At 51.4% G+C, this 15,565-nt stretch overlaps 4 protein-coding genes and 1 pseudogene across 5 annotated transcripts; 4 read left to right on the top strand and 1 right to left on the bottom strand.

The window, feature by feature from the left end:
• Positions 1–494: 494 nt before the first annotated feature.
• On the top strand, positions 495–2,593 carry LOC112900173 (annotated as a pseudogene).
• A 1,143-nt stretch (positions 2,594–3,736) lies between these two features.
• LOC112898701 (nuclear transcription factor Y subunit B-1-like) lies at positions 3,737–4,507 on the top strand. The gene is made up of 2 exons (XM_025966980.1): positions 3,737–3,803; positions 3,912–4,507. Exons 1-2 carry the CDS (start codon positions 3,737–3,739, stop codon positions 4,505–4,507), a joined length of 663 nt encoding a protein of 220 aa, XP_025822765.1.
• A 4,075-nt stretch (positions 4,508–8,582) lies between these two features.
• On the top strand, positions 8,583–9,371 carry LOC112873296 (nuclear transcription factor Y subunit B-like). Its single transcript, XM_025936291.1, has one exon. It carries the CDS (start codon positions 8,583–8,585, stop codon positions 9,369–9,371), a length of 789 nt encoding a protein of 262 aa, XP_025792076.1.
• A 1,264-nt stretch (positions 9,372–10,635) lies between these two features.
• Positions 10,636–13,807, bottom strand: LOC112902749 (tRNA (guanine(9)-N1)-methyltransferase). Its single transcript, XM_025971917.1, has 3 exons — positions 13,294–13,807; positions 11,669–12,028; positions 10,636–11,315 (listed from the first exon to the last, which is right to left on the bottom strand). The coding sequence occupies exons 1-3, from the start codon at positions 13,702–13,704 to the stop codon at positions 10,896–10,898; spliced, it is 1,191 nt and encodes a 396-aa protein (XP_025827702.1). The 5' UTR covers positions 13,705–13,807; the 3' UTR covers positions 10,636–10,895.
• On the top strand, positions 13,770–15,173 carry LOC112902755 (early nodulin-like protein 1). Of its 2 annotated transcripts, none has more exons than XM_025971928.1 (3): positions 13,770–13,888; positions 13,982–14,531; positions 14,626–15,173. In XM_025971928.1, exons 2-3 carry the CDS (start codon positions 14,342–14,344, stop codon positions 15,084–15,086), a joined length of 651 nt encoding a protein of 216 aa, XP_025827713.1. In that variant the 5' UTR covers positions 13,770–13,888; positions 13,982–14,341; the 3' UTR covers positions 15,087–15,173. The 2 variants fall into 2 exon arrangements, with proteins under 2 accessions (XP_025827713.1, XP_025827718.1); XM_025971933.1 differs by having other exon boundaries at positions 13,869–13,888; positions 14,053–14,531.
• The last annotated feature ends 392 nt before the right edge of the window (positions 15,174–15,565 follow it).

The following is a 15,565-nucleotide window of genomic DNA, read 5'->3' as shown; positions in this document are numbered from 1 at the left end:
TGTGCCTGTGCTCTCGTCGGCCTTCACGCCGCCGCCGCCGATCCGCATCCCGGGTAGGAGATCGACGCTGGGGATCCTCTGCCCGGGGGAGCTGATCCGCGCGCTCCTCCGCTCCGCCGATTCCTGTGCTGCCGCTGCCGCGATCGCCGGCGAGCTCGGCGGGTGCCAGCTGAGCGGACGGAATATTTGCAGAATGCACCCTAATCACAATCCAAATATTTACAAAAGAGACCCTAATATTTCCAAATAACCCCCTAATTTGGATCGCAGTTAATAATCGCGATCCGAATATTTGCAAAATAAACCTTGATGTTTGCAAATAACCCTCTAATTCGGATCGCGATTAACATTCGCGATCCGAATATTTTCAAAAAGGATCCTAATATTATCATATAACCCCCTGGATGGATAGGAACTTTTGCAGCCGTGGAGCGGTTCAGTTCAGACTCCAGAGTTCAGGGAAGACGAAGCAACACGAGCCGAGCAAGGCGGCCATGGCGGAGCTCGCCGCGGACCAGCACGTCCGCTATATCGTCACCGTGGAGAAGGTAATGCACCCATCCTCCTCGCCCTCTAGCCTCCGTCTCCTCGGCTTATCCCGCGCTTTCAACGCCCGCTCTTCTCAGCGCGGAAGGACTCGTTCGAGTCGCTGCTGATGGAGCACATGCGGCTCAACGACGCCAACTGGGGCCTCACCACGCTCGACCTCCTCCACGAGCTCAACGCCAGTAGACGCCGCCGAGGTCGTCGACTGGATCATGTCCTGCTACCACCCCAAATCTGGTACTCCGCCTCCACCAATCCCCTATCGATTTTTCGCCCTTGGTGATTGGATTGTGCAGAGATAGTTAACTGTTTTGTATGCGTGCAATCCTTTGGACGTGTGCGTCGGTACAGGTGGATTTGGAGGGAGCGTCGGCCACGATCCTCATGTCCTCTACACGCTCAGCGCCGTGCAGGTCCTCTGCCTCTTCGATCGGCTCGATGTCCTTGACGTCGACAAGGTTGCTGATTGTATCCTTTTCCCAGATCTTGAATTGGATTCACGCTGTTGGAGTATGTTTATAAATTTGAGATTACCAATGCCCTAATGAGCAATGTGAATCTTGCATCCTAGTTTGTTAAACTGGCTGAACTTGAAATCCAGTTCCTTTTCCTTATCTGCATCATGTTAGATGTTGCTGCGCTGCAAAATGAGGATGGATCATTTTCTGGTGATATCTGGGGTGAAATCGACACTAGGTAAAAACCCTTCAAATGATTCTTTTGACCTCCCACTTTCTTGTTTCGAACCTAATGCCTTTTCTGTTCCCATAGGTTCTCATATATTGCCCTATTTACCTTATCATTACTGCACCATCTGCATAAAATTGATATGCAAAAGGCTGTAGATTTTGTTGTTAGTTGTAAGAACTTGGATTGTGGATTTGGAGCTATGCCAGGAGGGGAGTCTCATGCTGGGCAAAGTATGTCTTACTTTGACTTCACTGGAAACACTGATCTGTGGTATCTTTTAGTACTCTTGTAATTTATCATAAATGGGCACAATATGTGTTTCCAGAGGAAGCTATGGAATGCAGTATACTATCTTCAAATGAATATTATTAAAATTCTATGCATATAGTCTTCTACTATTGCAGCATCACAACTTCCTCTGGTTATTGGTGGCATTTTGATTGACCTGTTGTAGTATCACCCTAATATTTGTTGTCATTGCCTGAAATTAGCTTTGCTGGATGTGATTATTTCCAAACTCATATTTTCTGCAAGCTATCGCTTTTACAGTGGTTCAAGAACCTGAACCCATGCATTTGCATGCAGTATTTTGTTGTGTCGGCACTCTTGCAATTGCTGGGTCTCTGCATCACATTGATAGAGATCTCCTCGGATGGTGGCTTTGTGAGCGCCAGTGTAAAGACGGAGGACTTAATGGGCGGCCTGAGAAACTGGCTGATGTGAGGTTTCCTTTGTTTATCATAAGTAGTTTACGTTTTTGCATTCCTCACTAAACTTTGCCACTATGTATTTAATTAAACTGTTAAAAATTGTTAAGGTTTGCTACTCATGGTGGGTATTATCAAGCTTGATAATGATTGATAGAGTGCATTGGATTGACAAAGAAAAGCTCACAAGATTCATCCTAAACTGTCAGGTGCCTATTTATTATTCCCACAAGTGGCATTTGGATAACCATGCAGCCCTTGACTCATAAGTATCAGTTCCAACGCTTCTCATTTATGTTGAGCGGCAGGACAAAGAGAATGATGGCATTTCAGTTTCAGATAGACCAGATAATGCAGTAGATATCTATCACACATACTTTGGAGTTGCAGGAGCTTATTTTCTTTCCGGACTGGTATTTTTAACGTGTGTAAGGATCTTGTACATCGCACATGAATGAATTATAATTATGAACTCTGTGCATAACCAGTTAACCTCTCTTGCAAGCAGGGCTTTCATTGATGGAGTTCCCTGGGGTGAAGCCTATGGATCCTGCCTATGCGCTGCCGTTGGATGCTGTTATCAATCGGATTTTCTTGAGAAAATAGAACTCTACATGTATGAGATTTGTTCCACGGATGATGTTGTCTAATGTGGATGCTTCTCTACAGAATCACTGTAGTTAGCTTTGGAAAGAAAGTAGCTGAGGTGTCAGGTGTAGAATAAACCCTGCTGCGATCGTTTGATGCTCGTCTGATCCGAAGATGGTGGCCATTTCAGTTATGTGATAGCTGGTGTTTTTGTTGGCCCATTGAACTTTGGCTGGGCCCAAAATATTATTATCATACGAAGGTGGATAAGCCCATTAAGTATTTCAAATGATGTTGGTTTTTGTTTCAAGTGATGGCACTAGCGCTCTCTTCAATTTTCCCTAAGATAATATCACTCACTTAAATACCACTAAAAACACCACTTTGCTGAGAACACTTATTGCTTGCAAGATATGATATCTTTCGGCATGATTTAACACTTTAAAGATTTTCTTCAGATGTTTAGAATACTTGGAAGATATCCTACTCAAGAGAATTTTAATACTCAGGGGCATTTAACTGTAGTATCTAATATTACTTTTTATTAAAAATTCAAGGAAATAGCATGCAAGTTATTTATTTATAACTAATTGCTTGGATATCTGCATGCGTGCTATGAGATTCCCCACTGTTAATAGTACGGGCATGCTACTTGTTTAGGCCACTATTTTTTTTCCAGATTAAAGTCTAGAGACTAGTAGCACAGTTAGGAAAAAAGCGAGCTGGCTCAGATCTGAACGCGACCAGATGTTTCGGCTAGTATTCTACGGTACGGCAGCTCTCCGTGGCCTGCGCCAAACGGACGCACGCGAGCAAGCTGAGCGCGCCCGACGTCCGCCGCCTCGTCGCGCCTGCGCTTCGGACGCTGCGCTCTTCGCGCGGGCTGCAGCCGTACAGCGGCGGGCGGCGGGCGAGATGCGTAGGCATTAATTCATGAGCGAGCGGTGCTCTCCGCTCGGACGCAGGCCTCGCGGCCAGGGCCAGAGCCGGGCCGGGTCTTGGGAACGAAGCGCATCCATGCATCAGGAAGACTCGCCGACGCTGCAAGCCTGCAACCTGGCCCGCGCAGCCCCGCGACACGGCGCCACCGTCCGACGTGTGGCTTCGTTCTCGGCGTCGGCGCCTGCGCGTGACCAAGCAGCAGCAGACCATATCCCGTAGCAGAAACTGAACCCGGCACGGCCACTATAAATCGGGAGGATCCCATGGCCATGGCACTCCCCACAAAGTTCCACAAGATCGAGAGGATGGGCCGCAAGGCAAAGCGCGGCGGTATGCAAGTGCTACTAGTTCTGTTCTTGATGGCTGCATGAAACAGCGCTAGCTGAAACAAATTTTTTTCTTGTGTTGTGTACGTCAAACAATTTTTTTGGGGTCCAGGTGCGAAGAAGGGCGTCCGTGACGCCGAGAAGACGAAGGTCGCGCCGGCTGACTGCGCCTCGCCGGACGGGGAGGGAGGCAGTGCCAGTGCGGCCGCCGGGCTGCCGATGGCCAACCTCGTGCGCCTCATGCGGCAGGTGATCCCCAAGGGCGTCAAGGTCTCCACGCGCGCCAAGCACCTCACCCACGACTGCGCCGTCGAGTTCGTCGGCTTCGTCGCCGGCGAGGCGTCCGAGCAGGCCAGGGCGCAGCACCGCCGCATCATCTCGCCCGAGGACTTCACCCGCGCGTTCCAGACGCTCGGGCTCGACGACTACGTCGAGCCCATGAGCACCTACATCCGCCGCTACCGCGAGCACCACAACATCGCTGCCGGCTACGGCGGGTTCGTGACGCGCGCTCCTCCCGTGGCTGCTACGGCGGCGGCGGCGCCCGTCACGGCCCCCGGCGTGCCATGCTTTTCCGATGAGGAGATGCAGCACCTGAGCTCGATGGTGCTTCCTCCCGCGCATGGAGAACACGATGGCGAGGGGAGCTCCTCGGCGTACACGCCGACGCCGGCGGGGCGCTGCTATAGTTACACTGGATACATGTGAGAATTGGATCTGTTGCATGTACCAATGTATGGCTGTCCGCTCTTTGCCATACCATACCAACACTACTTGTGTAGTAGTGTTTCCTCTCTTTTTTCAACTATATTGCAAATCACTAATAATAGAGCAGCCTAACTGTGTGTCTTCTTATGTTGTCACTAATATGCCGTGACTCTTTCATGACACTGAAGTTACAAGCTATTGAGTCTCTTTTTCCAAGGAGAAAAAGAAAAGCTATAAAGCATGCTGTTTTTATTAACTTTGTAGGTGTGGTTAAGGAATTCCCTTTCCTGGTTATTTGGTTAAAAGTCAAGGAAATGAAAATCTAATTATCTAGCGAGAAATAAAATCTTACGAATCACCCACCTTCATCTCAACATATTTACACTGGACGTCTGGAACCTATCTCCGGGTATGCCAACTTCGCCATGGACTGCCACGGAAAATTTATTTAAAATTTTCCTGAAAATACTTTCTATAAATCTCCTAAAAAAATCTTCTAGCAAAATTCCTTTGAGATATTATCCTACAAAGGCTCTATTAAAGCAATTTCAGGAAAAAAAATAAGTTATCTTGAAAAATTCAGAGAAAATATTATCTGAAAATGGTTTTGATTTTTTCCCCAAAATGAAATGCTGTGGTGGAGAAAGTCTCAAAAAGAAATGTGAAAAGGCCAGAGCTAACGTGGGGGAATTTTGTTGCTTCCTGTTGAAGATCATACACAACTCATGCTCCTAGCACACGTTCTAACTAGTGAGGCCCTAATCATAGCCATGAGCCAATTCACTATTTTTACTTGTGCCTGCATCTAATGCTTCGGCTGATCTCTATCAAGTCCCATCCTCCCCTCTTACGCGCCTGCGCCACTGCTGGCCATACAGTTCATGGCGGCTCCCTGTGAAAACCGCCTCCTCATGCGTGTGTGTACATGTGCATGTGTGTAGCATCGCCTCCTCCACATGGACGCAAGTGCATCGCCCACAACAGCTCAGGTGATCAGGCTGTAGCAGCTGCCAATACTACAGGAAAGGTAGTGAGAAGTTGTTACACGTTAGTCTGATCAGGATATAAGAACAAGAGGAGGTTGGGTTGTAGGCAGTATGTAGCGCTTGCTCTGACATCGATTCGAAGACGACTCGCAGGGGACATGATGGCTCAATGGCCAGTACTAACCTAACTGTTAGAATGTAAGATATGCCCTCCTTTGACTAATTAGAGTCTTAAGACTTGAGATAGAGCAGATAAGTGTGTTAACATGGTGGAATAAGAGGTAATTTGCAGTTCATTTTAATCCGAAACATAGGATAAATCATGACAAATATGATAATGGAAACAGAAGCATTGTTCATTATATTTACAACATTGACAACAGATTTTGACATAAAATTTAGCAAGTATCTAGAAGTAGGGCCAGTGTTGAAGGCACCGGATGCGCTCTTACTCAGATAAGTCGATATTCTAATCGAGTCAGTTTGATGTAGTCGGTTAAAAGCCGATGCAGTGCAGATGTTCATAATTAATACAGATGTGCCGCCGGGAAGTAGTTGTTCACAACAGATCATTGGAGAGTAGGTGTAGCAGGCAGCCGCGCAGATGTGCTTCTAAAAACTTGATCATCCTCTACTCAATGCAGAGTCTTGAAGAGGACGGAGTTCTGAAGGCTTGCACTTTCAGCGAGTCTGTGCGCCCAGACTAATGTAACGGAGATGTAGAGGAGCAGCAATGGCAGTGGCAAGTGTGTGTTGTTTGTGCCCGTAGAAGAGGAGAGGAATGCCATATATGTAGCCACTGGCACTCTTTTGGATGTCCAGGTTAATTGCTGCAATAGCAGCCATCAAAATGCCAGTTAAGTTACTATTCACCAATTAACTAGTCATCATGTAGAGATTGAAAAGTGCAAAACATAGCTGGCCTAACCCGCCATGGCATGGTGAGGTGAGTGCACGCATATAGCACCTTTCGATCCCTTCTTCGTCTTCTTAACACTTCTTAACACGTGTAGACTGGCTGTTCCTTATAAGTTGGTTGGAGTTGGTTAGAGACGCTCTAAACTTTCAAGATGGTTTAACTACTAATGTAACTATCACCATTCTCTATGGAACCTTGAAATTATCCAATTAGTTAACTTAATAGGTCTAGATCCGATTAATTCAACATATATAACACATACGTGTTGTACACCCGTGTTGATTTATGATTTCCCATTATTTGCCGGCATGACATCGACGCCATGGAGATTGACGAAGGTCGGACCACACGGTGGGACCTTGCCGGACCTCGTGTCGTCACTGCTCGAGTTCGAAACGCCACGGTGCAATGATACAGATCTCTCCTCAAGTGTGTGTGCAAGACACACAATCATTCAATCAGCTGGTGCATCATCGAGGCCACGGGCAGGCTCGCCTCCGCGGCCGGCCGCAGACGAGGGCGCCCATGGAAACCGGCGTGTCATCTCGACCGACGATATGGAGCGCGCCATGGATGGCCTCAGGCCTTCAAGGAGCAGGGCCAGACACGGTCCCCGGCGCGGTGCTACTGGATCATGTCTGATTGCCCGTGTGGAGGATAAGAGGGTGCTCGACAAGATGATGCGCCGGCAGGAGATGGATTAGGGAGGAGGAGGCGGCGGCGGCAGAGCGGAAGGCCGGGAAGAGGGGGCGGCACCGGAGGCCGGAGCAGGGCCGAAGCGGCGGTCGCACTAGCAGGCGGTGGCGCCGCCGTTCAGCCTCCGCCTGTGTTTCACGCACCGCTTTGGGCACCCCTCTTTCTCACTACATGTGTTACCCACACACACACAAATCAACTGGTTCATTTCCGCGCGCGGACCCATGGGCCATGGATTTACGCTGTGGTGATTTGTGCTTATACGAGCTCGGGTGTGGACGTATGGTCATGGAGGCCGTCCCATTCTGTTTGCTGTTGCCCGGGGACTCCGGGGGGAGACGAGCTCCACGGCGAGGCGTTAGTTGCCGCCTTGCCGGGTGCGCGAGGACGACGACACTGCAGGACGGGCTTGTAATTTTCCTTTTTGCTAAGGGCGCCGTGGTGTTGAGAACTCCTCTCCTGTGTACCGTTGCTGTCCTTATCCTTATCTAACGAAAGCAGTGACCAGTGAGGACAGTGCACACGCATGCATCTGCTAAGCAAATTTGCCACGTAATCACGCAGGCTCGTGTAGTCGTGTCCTAGGTTCAATTCATGTATCATCAGATGGCCAGATTATTGCGGCGGTGTACATAGTTTTTACTTGCGTTACTGAGGTAGAAACAGTGGAGCAGGGAGTCAGAAGAAGCATTGAAAGGTATTGGAAGTATGTGTTGGGAAGCAGCAAAAACGCTTGGTTGGCCGCTGGCCTTTTCAATCTTCAGCAACGGCCCATTCCATCCATGCATGCATGCATGCTTAACCCATCCACATCAGACACGTCTCGTTTTCAAAAGTTTGATCTTTTTTAAAAAAATTCAAAATGACGCAATCTTGAAATACAACTGAGGCCATCATATATAGCCGTTAGTTAGAATGAAAAATGCAAAACAGCACCATCATCCGTACGTTAGAATGAGAACGAAAAATTAGGCACATGCGACCTCTCAAAGAGTAGATTGAACCAAGCGTGCGTATCTTCGAGACTGTGACCATGGCGTACGAAGATGAAACAACAGTACTACCCGATTCATCCATTTTCACGTTCCATCTCCCGCGCGTGACAACTCGTATCGCCCACGCACGCCCGCACGCCCGCAGGCGACGACGGAGCAGTGCCATCGCTCACAGAATCCTCCGCCACTTGTCATGAACAGGCGCCTGCCCCTGCCTGTACGGTGCATGCCTGCCATCGTCCACAAGCTGCTACTCCGCCTAGAGTAGCTGGCTAGCTCTAGCCTGTGTGTGCTTGCTAGCTACTACTACCTGGTCAACACCTCGTAGCCTCCTATTTAACGTATCCTCACACATCACAAGAACGACACACCGCCAAGAAGGCAAGCGAGCAGGTAGCAGCCCCCCACTCCCTAGCTAGCTCCCGGCCACTACGCCATTCACGAGCGAGCAACCCTAGCTAGCTTGAGGTAGCGAGCCAATGGACTCCGCCAGCGGCTTCCTCCCTGCGGCCGGCGCGGCGAACGGCTCGGCGGCGGGCGGCGGCGCGCAGCAGCAGCCGATCCGCGAGCAGGACCGGCTGATGCCGATCGCGAACGTGATCCGCATCATGCGGCGCGTGCTGCCGCCGCACGCCAAGATCTCGGACGACGCCAAGGAGACGATCCAGGAGTGCGTGTCCGAGTACATCAGCTTCATCACGGGGGAGGCCAATGAGCGGTGCCAGCGGGAGCAGCGCAAGACCATCACCGCCGAGGACGTGCTCTGGGCCATGAGCCGCCTAGGCTTCGACGACTACGTCGAGCCGCTCAGCGTCTACCTCCACCGCTACCGCGAGTTCGAGGGCGAGGCGCGGGGCGTCGTCGGCCTCGGCGCCCCGGGCGCCGCGCGCGGCGGCAGCGGCGACCACCACCACCACCACCACCCCAGCATGCTCAAGTCCCGCGCGCCCGGCGCCATGGCGCCGCACCACCACGACATGCAGCTGCACGCCTCCATGTACGGGGGCGCCGCCGTGCCCCCGCACCACGGCCACGGCTTCGTCAGCATGCCGCACCATGGCGGCGGCCACCAGTACCTGCCGTACCCGTACGAGGCCGCGTACGGCGGCGAGCACGCCATGGCCGCGTACTACGGATCCGCGGCCGCGTACGGCGCGCCCGGCAACGGCGGGAGCGGCGACGGGAGCGGCAGCAGCGGCGGGAGCGCGTCGCGCACGCCGCAGGGCGGCAGCTTCGAGCACCGGCACCCCTTTGCGTCGTACAAGTAGTAGCTACACCGATCATTAGCAGTTCGATCGATCGTTCAGGGAGCGTGTTAACTAGGCCTTCATCGTCCATCTGCACGTACGCATGCGTGCGATTCGTAGCTAGTAGCCATGCTTAATTTCTGTCGCCAGCTAGAAGTAACCTATTTCCGTACGTGTTCGGCACATCGATCTCTAGTTCTTCCTACTACTCATCAGTGTTTGCTAGCCAGCTAGTGTGCTATATGATGGGGTGACGGTCGATGAGATTATTTCCTGCATGCTTTCAGCCGCTTAACTGTTCGTGTATCTTCCTATTCACGCAATTGCCATTTACAATGTGTAACAGTACGCACAATGGTGTCGTTTGAGCACATGCTTTCGTTGTTTGGGCGATGGCTGATGCATGTACAGGCATATGCAAAAAATGCATTTTTTTTGTCTCGCACGAACTATCATTGCCGTTAGTATATGCAGCCTCTCTGATCCAATCCAATCCAATCCTGGAAGCAGAAATACAAGGCCCGTCCGTACGCCGTGCTAGGAACCAAGCTAGCTACTCGATCTACCAGACTACTCGTGGGCACGCGTAGTCGATTGCTCGATCGGTGACTATGCGCGCGTAGCCGCGTACGCACGTATTCGTGGGCCGATGACCACGCCCCCGCCCGTTGCCGGCGGCGGCCTGCTCGCGGTGGCTGGCTGGCGCTCCATTGAGTGACTGGCGTGGCTGGTGCGAGGCGCGCGCGACAAGTGCCGGCGAGTGCGCAGCTTCCGCCCAATTCTGCCGGGTTAATTAATCAATGCCTGTACTCTGGCTGCTCAGCTCCTGCATGCATGTCTCGGCAGGTCTTCGTTTCGTTTCCCCTGCTCCAGTGCATGCCCTGCTCGCTGCCGCTTCGGGAACTGCAGACCCCAGCTCGCCTTGTTTTGTGAGCGCTCTCTCTCTCTCTCTCTCTCTCGCCCCTACTAGCTCCTCTCCCCCCCCCCTCTCTCTCTACTGTACGCACGACCGCGTGAGGTCAGGTCTATTTTTGTTGCTGCCCGGCTGCCCGTACAGCCCGCGTCTGCGCGCGTGACGAAATATCTGCGTCCCCTGTAGCCATGCATGCAGACGCAGCGCCATGCCGGAACACTACCTTCACGGCTTCACCCGAAATTTAATTGTTACTGTGGGCAGTACAAAGAGAGCGCTTGGCTCCAACGTGCGAGCGTACTCCTGCGTACGGTTCATTGTCAAATCCCAGAGTTCATTTCGTTCTAGCATCTTTTTGAGACAGCATGGGTGTTTCGCTTTCCAGTACTGCAACACCTGCAAGACATCACGTATTCCTTCTCTCGAAAAGACCAGAGCAAGAGGCTACCGGCCGTTCTCCAGGTTGCGAGGCGCGTTGGGCCCGTTAAATCTACCGACCTAGAATGGCCAGGTCCAAATACACAAGGGAGGTAATTAATGTAAATTACATGGATATCGGAGAGAAGAACGCCCAAAATTCCGAAAAATAAAGCTGCCTGCAAAACAGTGACAAACGTGGGGTTCACTGTTCTTCAGTCCTCGCCACCGTCGTTTGATTCCTTGGCCTGCTCAGCCTGAGCTGTAGCCTCTACCCCGGCTGGCGTCGCCTCTGCTACAGCGCCGGGGTGATCCTGATCCCCAGCTCCCGCGTCCTCGCGTCTAACACACTGCCTCTTGTTGGACATATCTGTTTCTTCGTCTTCCAGCTCTTTGTCCCCACCATCGTCCAATTCTCCATCGAAAAACTTTTTCAGGTCTTCCTCGGAAAGATCTCCATTTGGAGTTCCTTCGGCTGCATCGCCATTGTTGTCCAAGCTTACTTTGGCCTCGTCATCTCCAGCTTCAGCTTCTCCTCGCTTCCTCTGTGGGATCACATGGAAGAATGCCGTCTTCCAGTCCCTTGTTTCCACAAACTTCAGCATTATCTCAAACACTTGGTTAACTGTAAGAACCTGCATGATTCACACACAAGAAGATCTACAGACTTCACCAGCTTTGCAGATTCAGATCAGATATCCTAATGGCAGCAATTATTGCATTGATGAAGTAAAAACTAAGACAACACATATTTAGACAGTTACATGAAAGTACTCTAGCAGCTTGTGCTGTAGCTTATACAAACTCTCACTGGTTCAGTGCGGCACATTGAAGTCTGAATTTTCAGAAAATCAGAAAAGAGCACAACTGGGTTACTTTTTTCCTAACTATAATGGTTACAGATATTTTAACAATGATGCACACAACAAAGACTATAGTAAGGCAAGCCAACATTTTCTCTTATGAAAGGCAGAAACATCATGCTCACCTGGGAACTTGACATCTTTAGATAGTTTACAATAGGAAGCTTCGCAGATTGAATGCCCTGCTCAGCTGCCTTTTTCAGTGTTATGCCTTTCCATCTGTTTCGATCCACCAGGCCACCAATGATGTATATTTTCGACATGTCTAGATCATCAAGCACAGTCTCAGCATCCGCTGTAAGATACACTAGGTTTCCTTTACGATCTTCAAATGCTTCAAGATAAGGCTTGGCTGCTTTTTCAATGGTCCACTTATCATACCCAGGAATTCTCTGAAGATGGGTCGCCATTTCTCCACTGCAACCTGTCAACCACAGGTGAGCTGGGTTTGCAGATCTCCCATTCACTGCATAGCAGTACATAATCTGCAACATGCATCAATTAATAGGTAAACTATTTTCTCAGGGTATTATAAATTTTATGCTTGCAGAAGATATGGAGCATTGGAGCTTGACAGAGATATTTTACAATGCTATGCAAGGCGATGCAGGTATAGGTACTAGTGCCCTTTGATCCACTATCACAAGCGATGCTGTAAAAGGTTTGAAATAAACATGGGCACAGAACCCAGCTGCCCATGCTGTAAAAACTAAGGGAAACTGCTAGCCTAGGGAACTCGCTGCCCCCTTTTGTGAGAATAGAGTTATTCCAACATGTTGGAAGGTTTCAAAATTTCCATAAAAGAACATGTACACAATACTATTAAAGACATGCAGAAATTCTATGCCGAATTCATCTCTAATATCAAGAACTTTTTTTCTGGGGGAAACATCAGTGAGGACAGGCCCCACCTGTTCAATTCCATTAAACATGTTGATCAGAGGTCAAATACAAAGGATTTCCTCCTACTAAGCACAAGTGCAGGTGAAAGGAGAGCAGGGGCAAGAAAGACTGTTTAAGAGATTAAATGTATTAGATTACAGCATCATTCGGAAGCAAGGTGAGGGAAGTCAAGAGTCAAGACTCTTTGCATGGCAGGCCCCAGAGCAGCATGATCCACAAGTATGCTGTCAGTAGCAGGTTACAAATGATACTGCTACTACATGATGAACATCCTGGATTGACTACTTGTCTTTTTTATTTTACACCTAGGATGAATTTGAAATTGAATTTTTGCATGTTTACTTAACTTACTACAAGCATGGTTTTCTATGACTTTTTAAATAAAACAAATTTGGAATCTGCTAATGGGCACGCAGGAAACCTGCACACAGTCAGCGCTCTTCTAAGAACTATCACGGGTTGTGGCCAGAAATTCAGTATATACTATAACTGCTACAAGGTTAATTTTTTCTCTAACAAGTCCACACTCTGTAGTCATTTTACAGCCTTCACACAGACACCACAAATATGATTTTAGCAAAAGGGCATCAGTTCAATTATTCTTAACTATCATTTTTTTACCAAAATTAAATGCTCCTTCAAACACGTTTAACAAATACTTCCATAATGTCCGTATATCAAAATGGGTCATTCCTGGTTTTCGGGGGACAAAATCAGACAAACTACTCAGGTATTCGCTCCTTCAAGAATCATACAGACTACTGACTAACTAGTGTCGTCCCAACCACACAATAGTGACTTCGTTTCAGTTGAGAGAATATACTAGCCAGAGAAGGGCAATTTTCACCTGCTGCGTGAGGCTATGGATCTCGTTGGGCCGCATAAGGTCTGCAAACTCGAGGTCCAGCACCACCTTCTGGCCCGCGCCCTCGGCCGCGCGCCGAAGCCGCTCGGCGCGGGCCCCGCGCTCCTCCGCCCGGCGGCCCACCCGCTCGCGCCGCGTCTCCCGCCGCGCCGCCACCATCTCGGCGCGCGCCTCGTCCGACGGCGCGGCGGCAAGCGCCTCCTCCCACTCGCGCCTCCGCCGCTCCACGTCAGCGCGCCGCCGCTCCTTCTCCGCCGCCTTCCGGGACGCTTTCCGCTCCGCCTGGCGCTCCTGCTTCTGCAGCTTCTTCCTCGCGCTCTTCGACAGCGCAGGAGTCTGCGCCCCTTCCCCCGCCGGCACAGCGGGTTGCTCGACCTCCGCTTCGTCAGCCATCTCAACACGCCGCCGCCGGAGCAGCCGCTGGGTTGCGAGAGGGTTTTGGTTTCTCAACCGAGACAGGCGACTTGACCGAAATAACCTTTGGCGGTTTCTACGTTAGCCCGTGTCCTGGTGGAGATTACGAATCACATAGACCCCGTCTTCTTCACCCGCCAGGCAGACAATCTAATAGCCCAAGGTATGTTTCCAGCCCAACCCATACTGCCGTGTCGAAGAGGCCCAAAAGATACTCAGGCCCATCTGTGTGCTATGTGCGTGCTGTTTGCTTCAGATGCCTTTGACTGATTGACTAGTCAACCTCTAGCCCGGCGGTTACTTAACAGTAGCAGATAGAGCCAGCAGATACCGGAGATCCGAAGCACCTGAACGCCTGGACGTGCGGAACGCCGGTGCATGCGCATTTCGCCAGCTCCCCACTCCGCCCTCCTCTTCCGCCGGAGCCGGAGCCCGCGCCGCTCCCTTCCAGAGCCGTCTATATAAACACCCCGCCGCCGCACTGGTCACCGCTCACTCGCCGATCCAAGCATCAATCCAAAGCGGCTCCACTTCCTCTAGCGCTCCATCCCGATCGAGTTCGGCCTCGAGGTGACCCGATCTCGCAGTGTTCGTTCCATCCGCTGCACGCGCGTCAATGGCCAGCCTCCGAGTCGCCGTGTTCGCCGTCTCCTGCGCCCTCCTCGCGGCGTCGGTGTCGTCGGCGCCGCCGCCGGCGATGTACAAGGTCGGCGACGAGCGCGGGTGGGCAGTGCCGTCTGCCAACGGCACCGAGACGTACAACCACTGGGCCAAGAGGAACCGCTTCCAAGTCGGCGACATCCTGAGTAAGCGCACCTGATTGTTCGTTCTCTCATGATTCTCTCTACTTTTCCGATGGAATGCGGATGTCTGATCGATCGCGTGTGATGCGTGATGCAGATTTCAAGTACGCCAACGACTCGGTGCTGCTGGTGAGCCACGACGACTACAAGCAGTGCAGCACGGAGACGCCGGTGAGCCGGTTCACGGGCGGCGACACCAAGTTCACGCTCGACGGCCTCGGCCCCTTCTACTTCGTCAGCGGCGTCCCGGGCCACTGCGAGAAGGGGCAGCGGATGATCGCGCGCGTCAGGATGCCCTCCTCTCTGACGGCCGGCGTCCCGGCGGCGGCTCCGGGGATGCCGCCCACCGTCAGGGCCGGAGGCGCGCCCCGTCCCGCCGCCTCGTTGCCCGCCGTGCCGTCGGTAGCGGGATCCGGATCCGCCTCCACTCCCACTCCCGCCCCGAGCCCGCTGCCAGAGGCCAGCGGCGCGTCGTCGAGGCGTGCGCTTAGCGTTGTGTCGTCCGACGTAGTAGGGCTCGCGGTCGTGGGTGTCGTCACTCTGTTCGTGGTGGTTTGAGCTCATGTGTCTGGTTTCTCGATCGATACTCGATAGTGTGCAATCGGTTTAGGGATTAATGTTAGTTTTTGGAGATCTAGCAGGTGTGTCAGGGATCGTAAGGGCCATGGGCCAGTTGCTTAGGTGAGAAAATTAGACTTGGTGTAATTTATTTTCGTCAATAAACGGTGGTTAATCCACCACTGTCGTCAACTCTGTTTGAATTTGACCGTGCAACCTCCAACGACGATCTGCATGAGAATTACGGTTTTTTCCGTCAAAAGGAATTACGGGTTGAACGGGTCAATTCCAGTTCGACCGGCAGCCGGCAACCGCCATTGGGGGAAACACGACTGTGCCTGCAGCTTGACGGTGTTCAACGTGCAAAACTGCTCCGGAGGGTACGCGAATCGTGGCCAGCGATCCGTTGTTTCAGTTCTTCTTGACGTGCGCGCGTCGTCGGAGTTTCGATTTCAAGCGCATCTATCGGTCGTGCTCGA

Source organism: Panicum hallii, chromosome 1 (assembly GCF_002211085.1).
Source record: "Panicum hallii strain FIL2 chromosome 1, PHallii_v3.1, whole genome shotgun sequence".
NCBI lineage: Eukaryota > Viridiplantae > Streptophyta > Magnoliopsida > Poales > Poaceae > Panicum > Panicum hallii.
The sequence above is the reverse complement of the archived record's forward strand: the minus strand, read 5'-3'. Positions and strand labels throughout refer to the sequence as shown.

What these genes read in the sequence shown, in the direction of transcription:
- LOC112898701 (XM_025966980.1), top strand. Translation starts at nt 3,737, where the DNA reads ATGGCCATGGCACTCCCCACAAAGTTCCACAAGATCGAGAGGATGGGC. An exon ending in CCGCAAGGCAAAGCGCGGCG is followed by an intron (nt 3,804 to 3,911) that starts GTATGCAAGTGC and finishes TTTGGGGTCCAG; the next exon opens with GTGCGAAGAAGGGCGTCCGT.
- LOC112873296 (XM_025936291.1), top strand. Translation starts at nt 8,583, where the DNA reads ATGGACTCCGCCAGCGGCTTCCTCCCTGCGGCCGGCGCGGCGAACGGC.
- LOC112902749 (XM_025971917.1), bottom strand. Translation starts at nt 13,704, where the DNA reads ATGGCTGACGAAGCGGAGGTCGAGCAACCCGCTGTGCCGGCGGGGGAA. An exon ending in TCCATAGCCTCACGCAGCAG is followed by an intron (nt 12,029 to 13,293) that starts GTGAAAATTGCC and finishes TGCATGTTGCAG; the next exon opens with ATTATGTACTGCTATGCAGT. An exon ending in TAAAGATGTCAAGTTCCCAG is followed by an intron (nt 11,316 to 11,668) that starts GTGAGCATGATG and finishes TGAATCATGCAG; the next exon opens with GTTCTTACAGTTAACCAAGT.
- LOC112902755 (XM_025971928.1), top strand. Translation starts at nt 14,342, where the DNA reads ATGGCCAGCCTCCGAGTCGCCGTGTTCGCCGTCTCCTGCGCCCTCCTC. An exon ending in CCAAGTCGGCGACATCCTGA is followed by an intron (nt 14,532 to 14,625) that starts GTAAGCGCACCT and finishes TGCGTGATGCAG; the next exon opens with ATTTCAAGTACGCCAACGAC.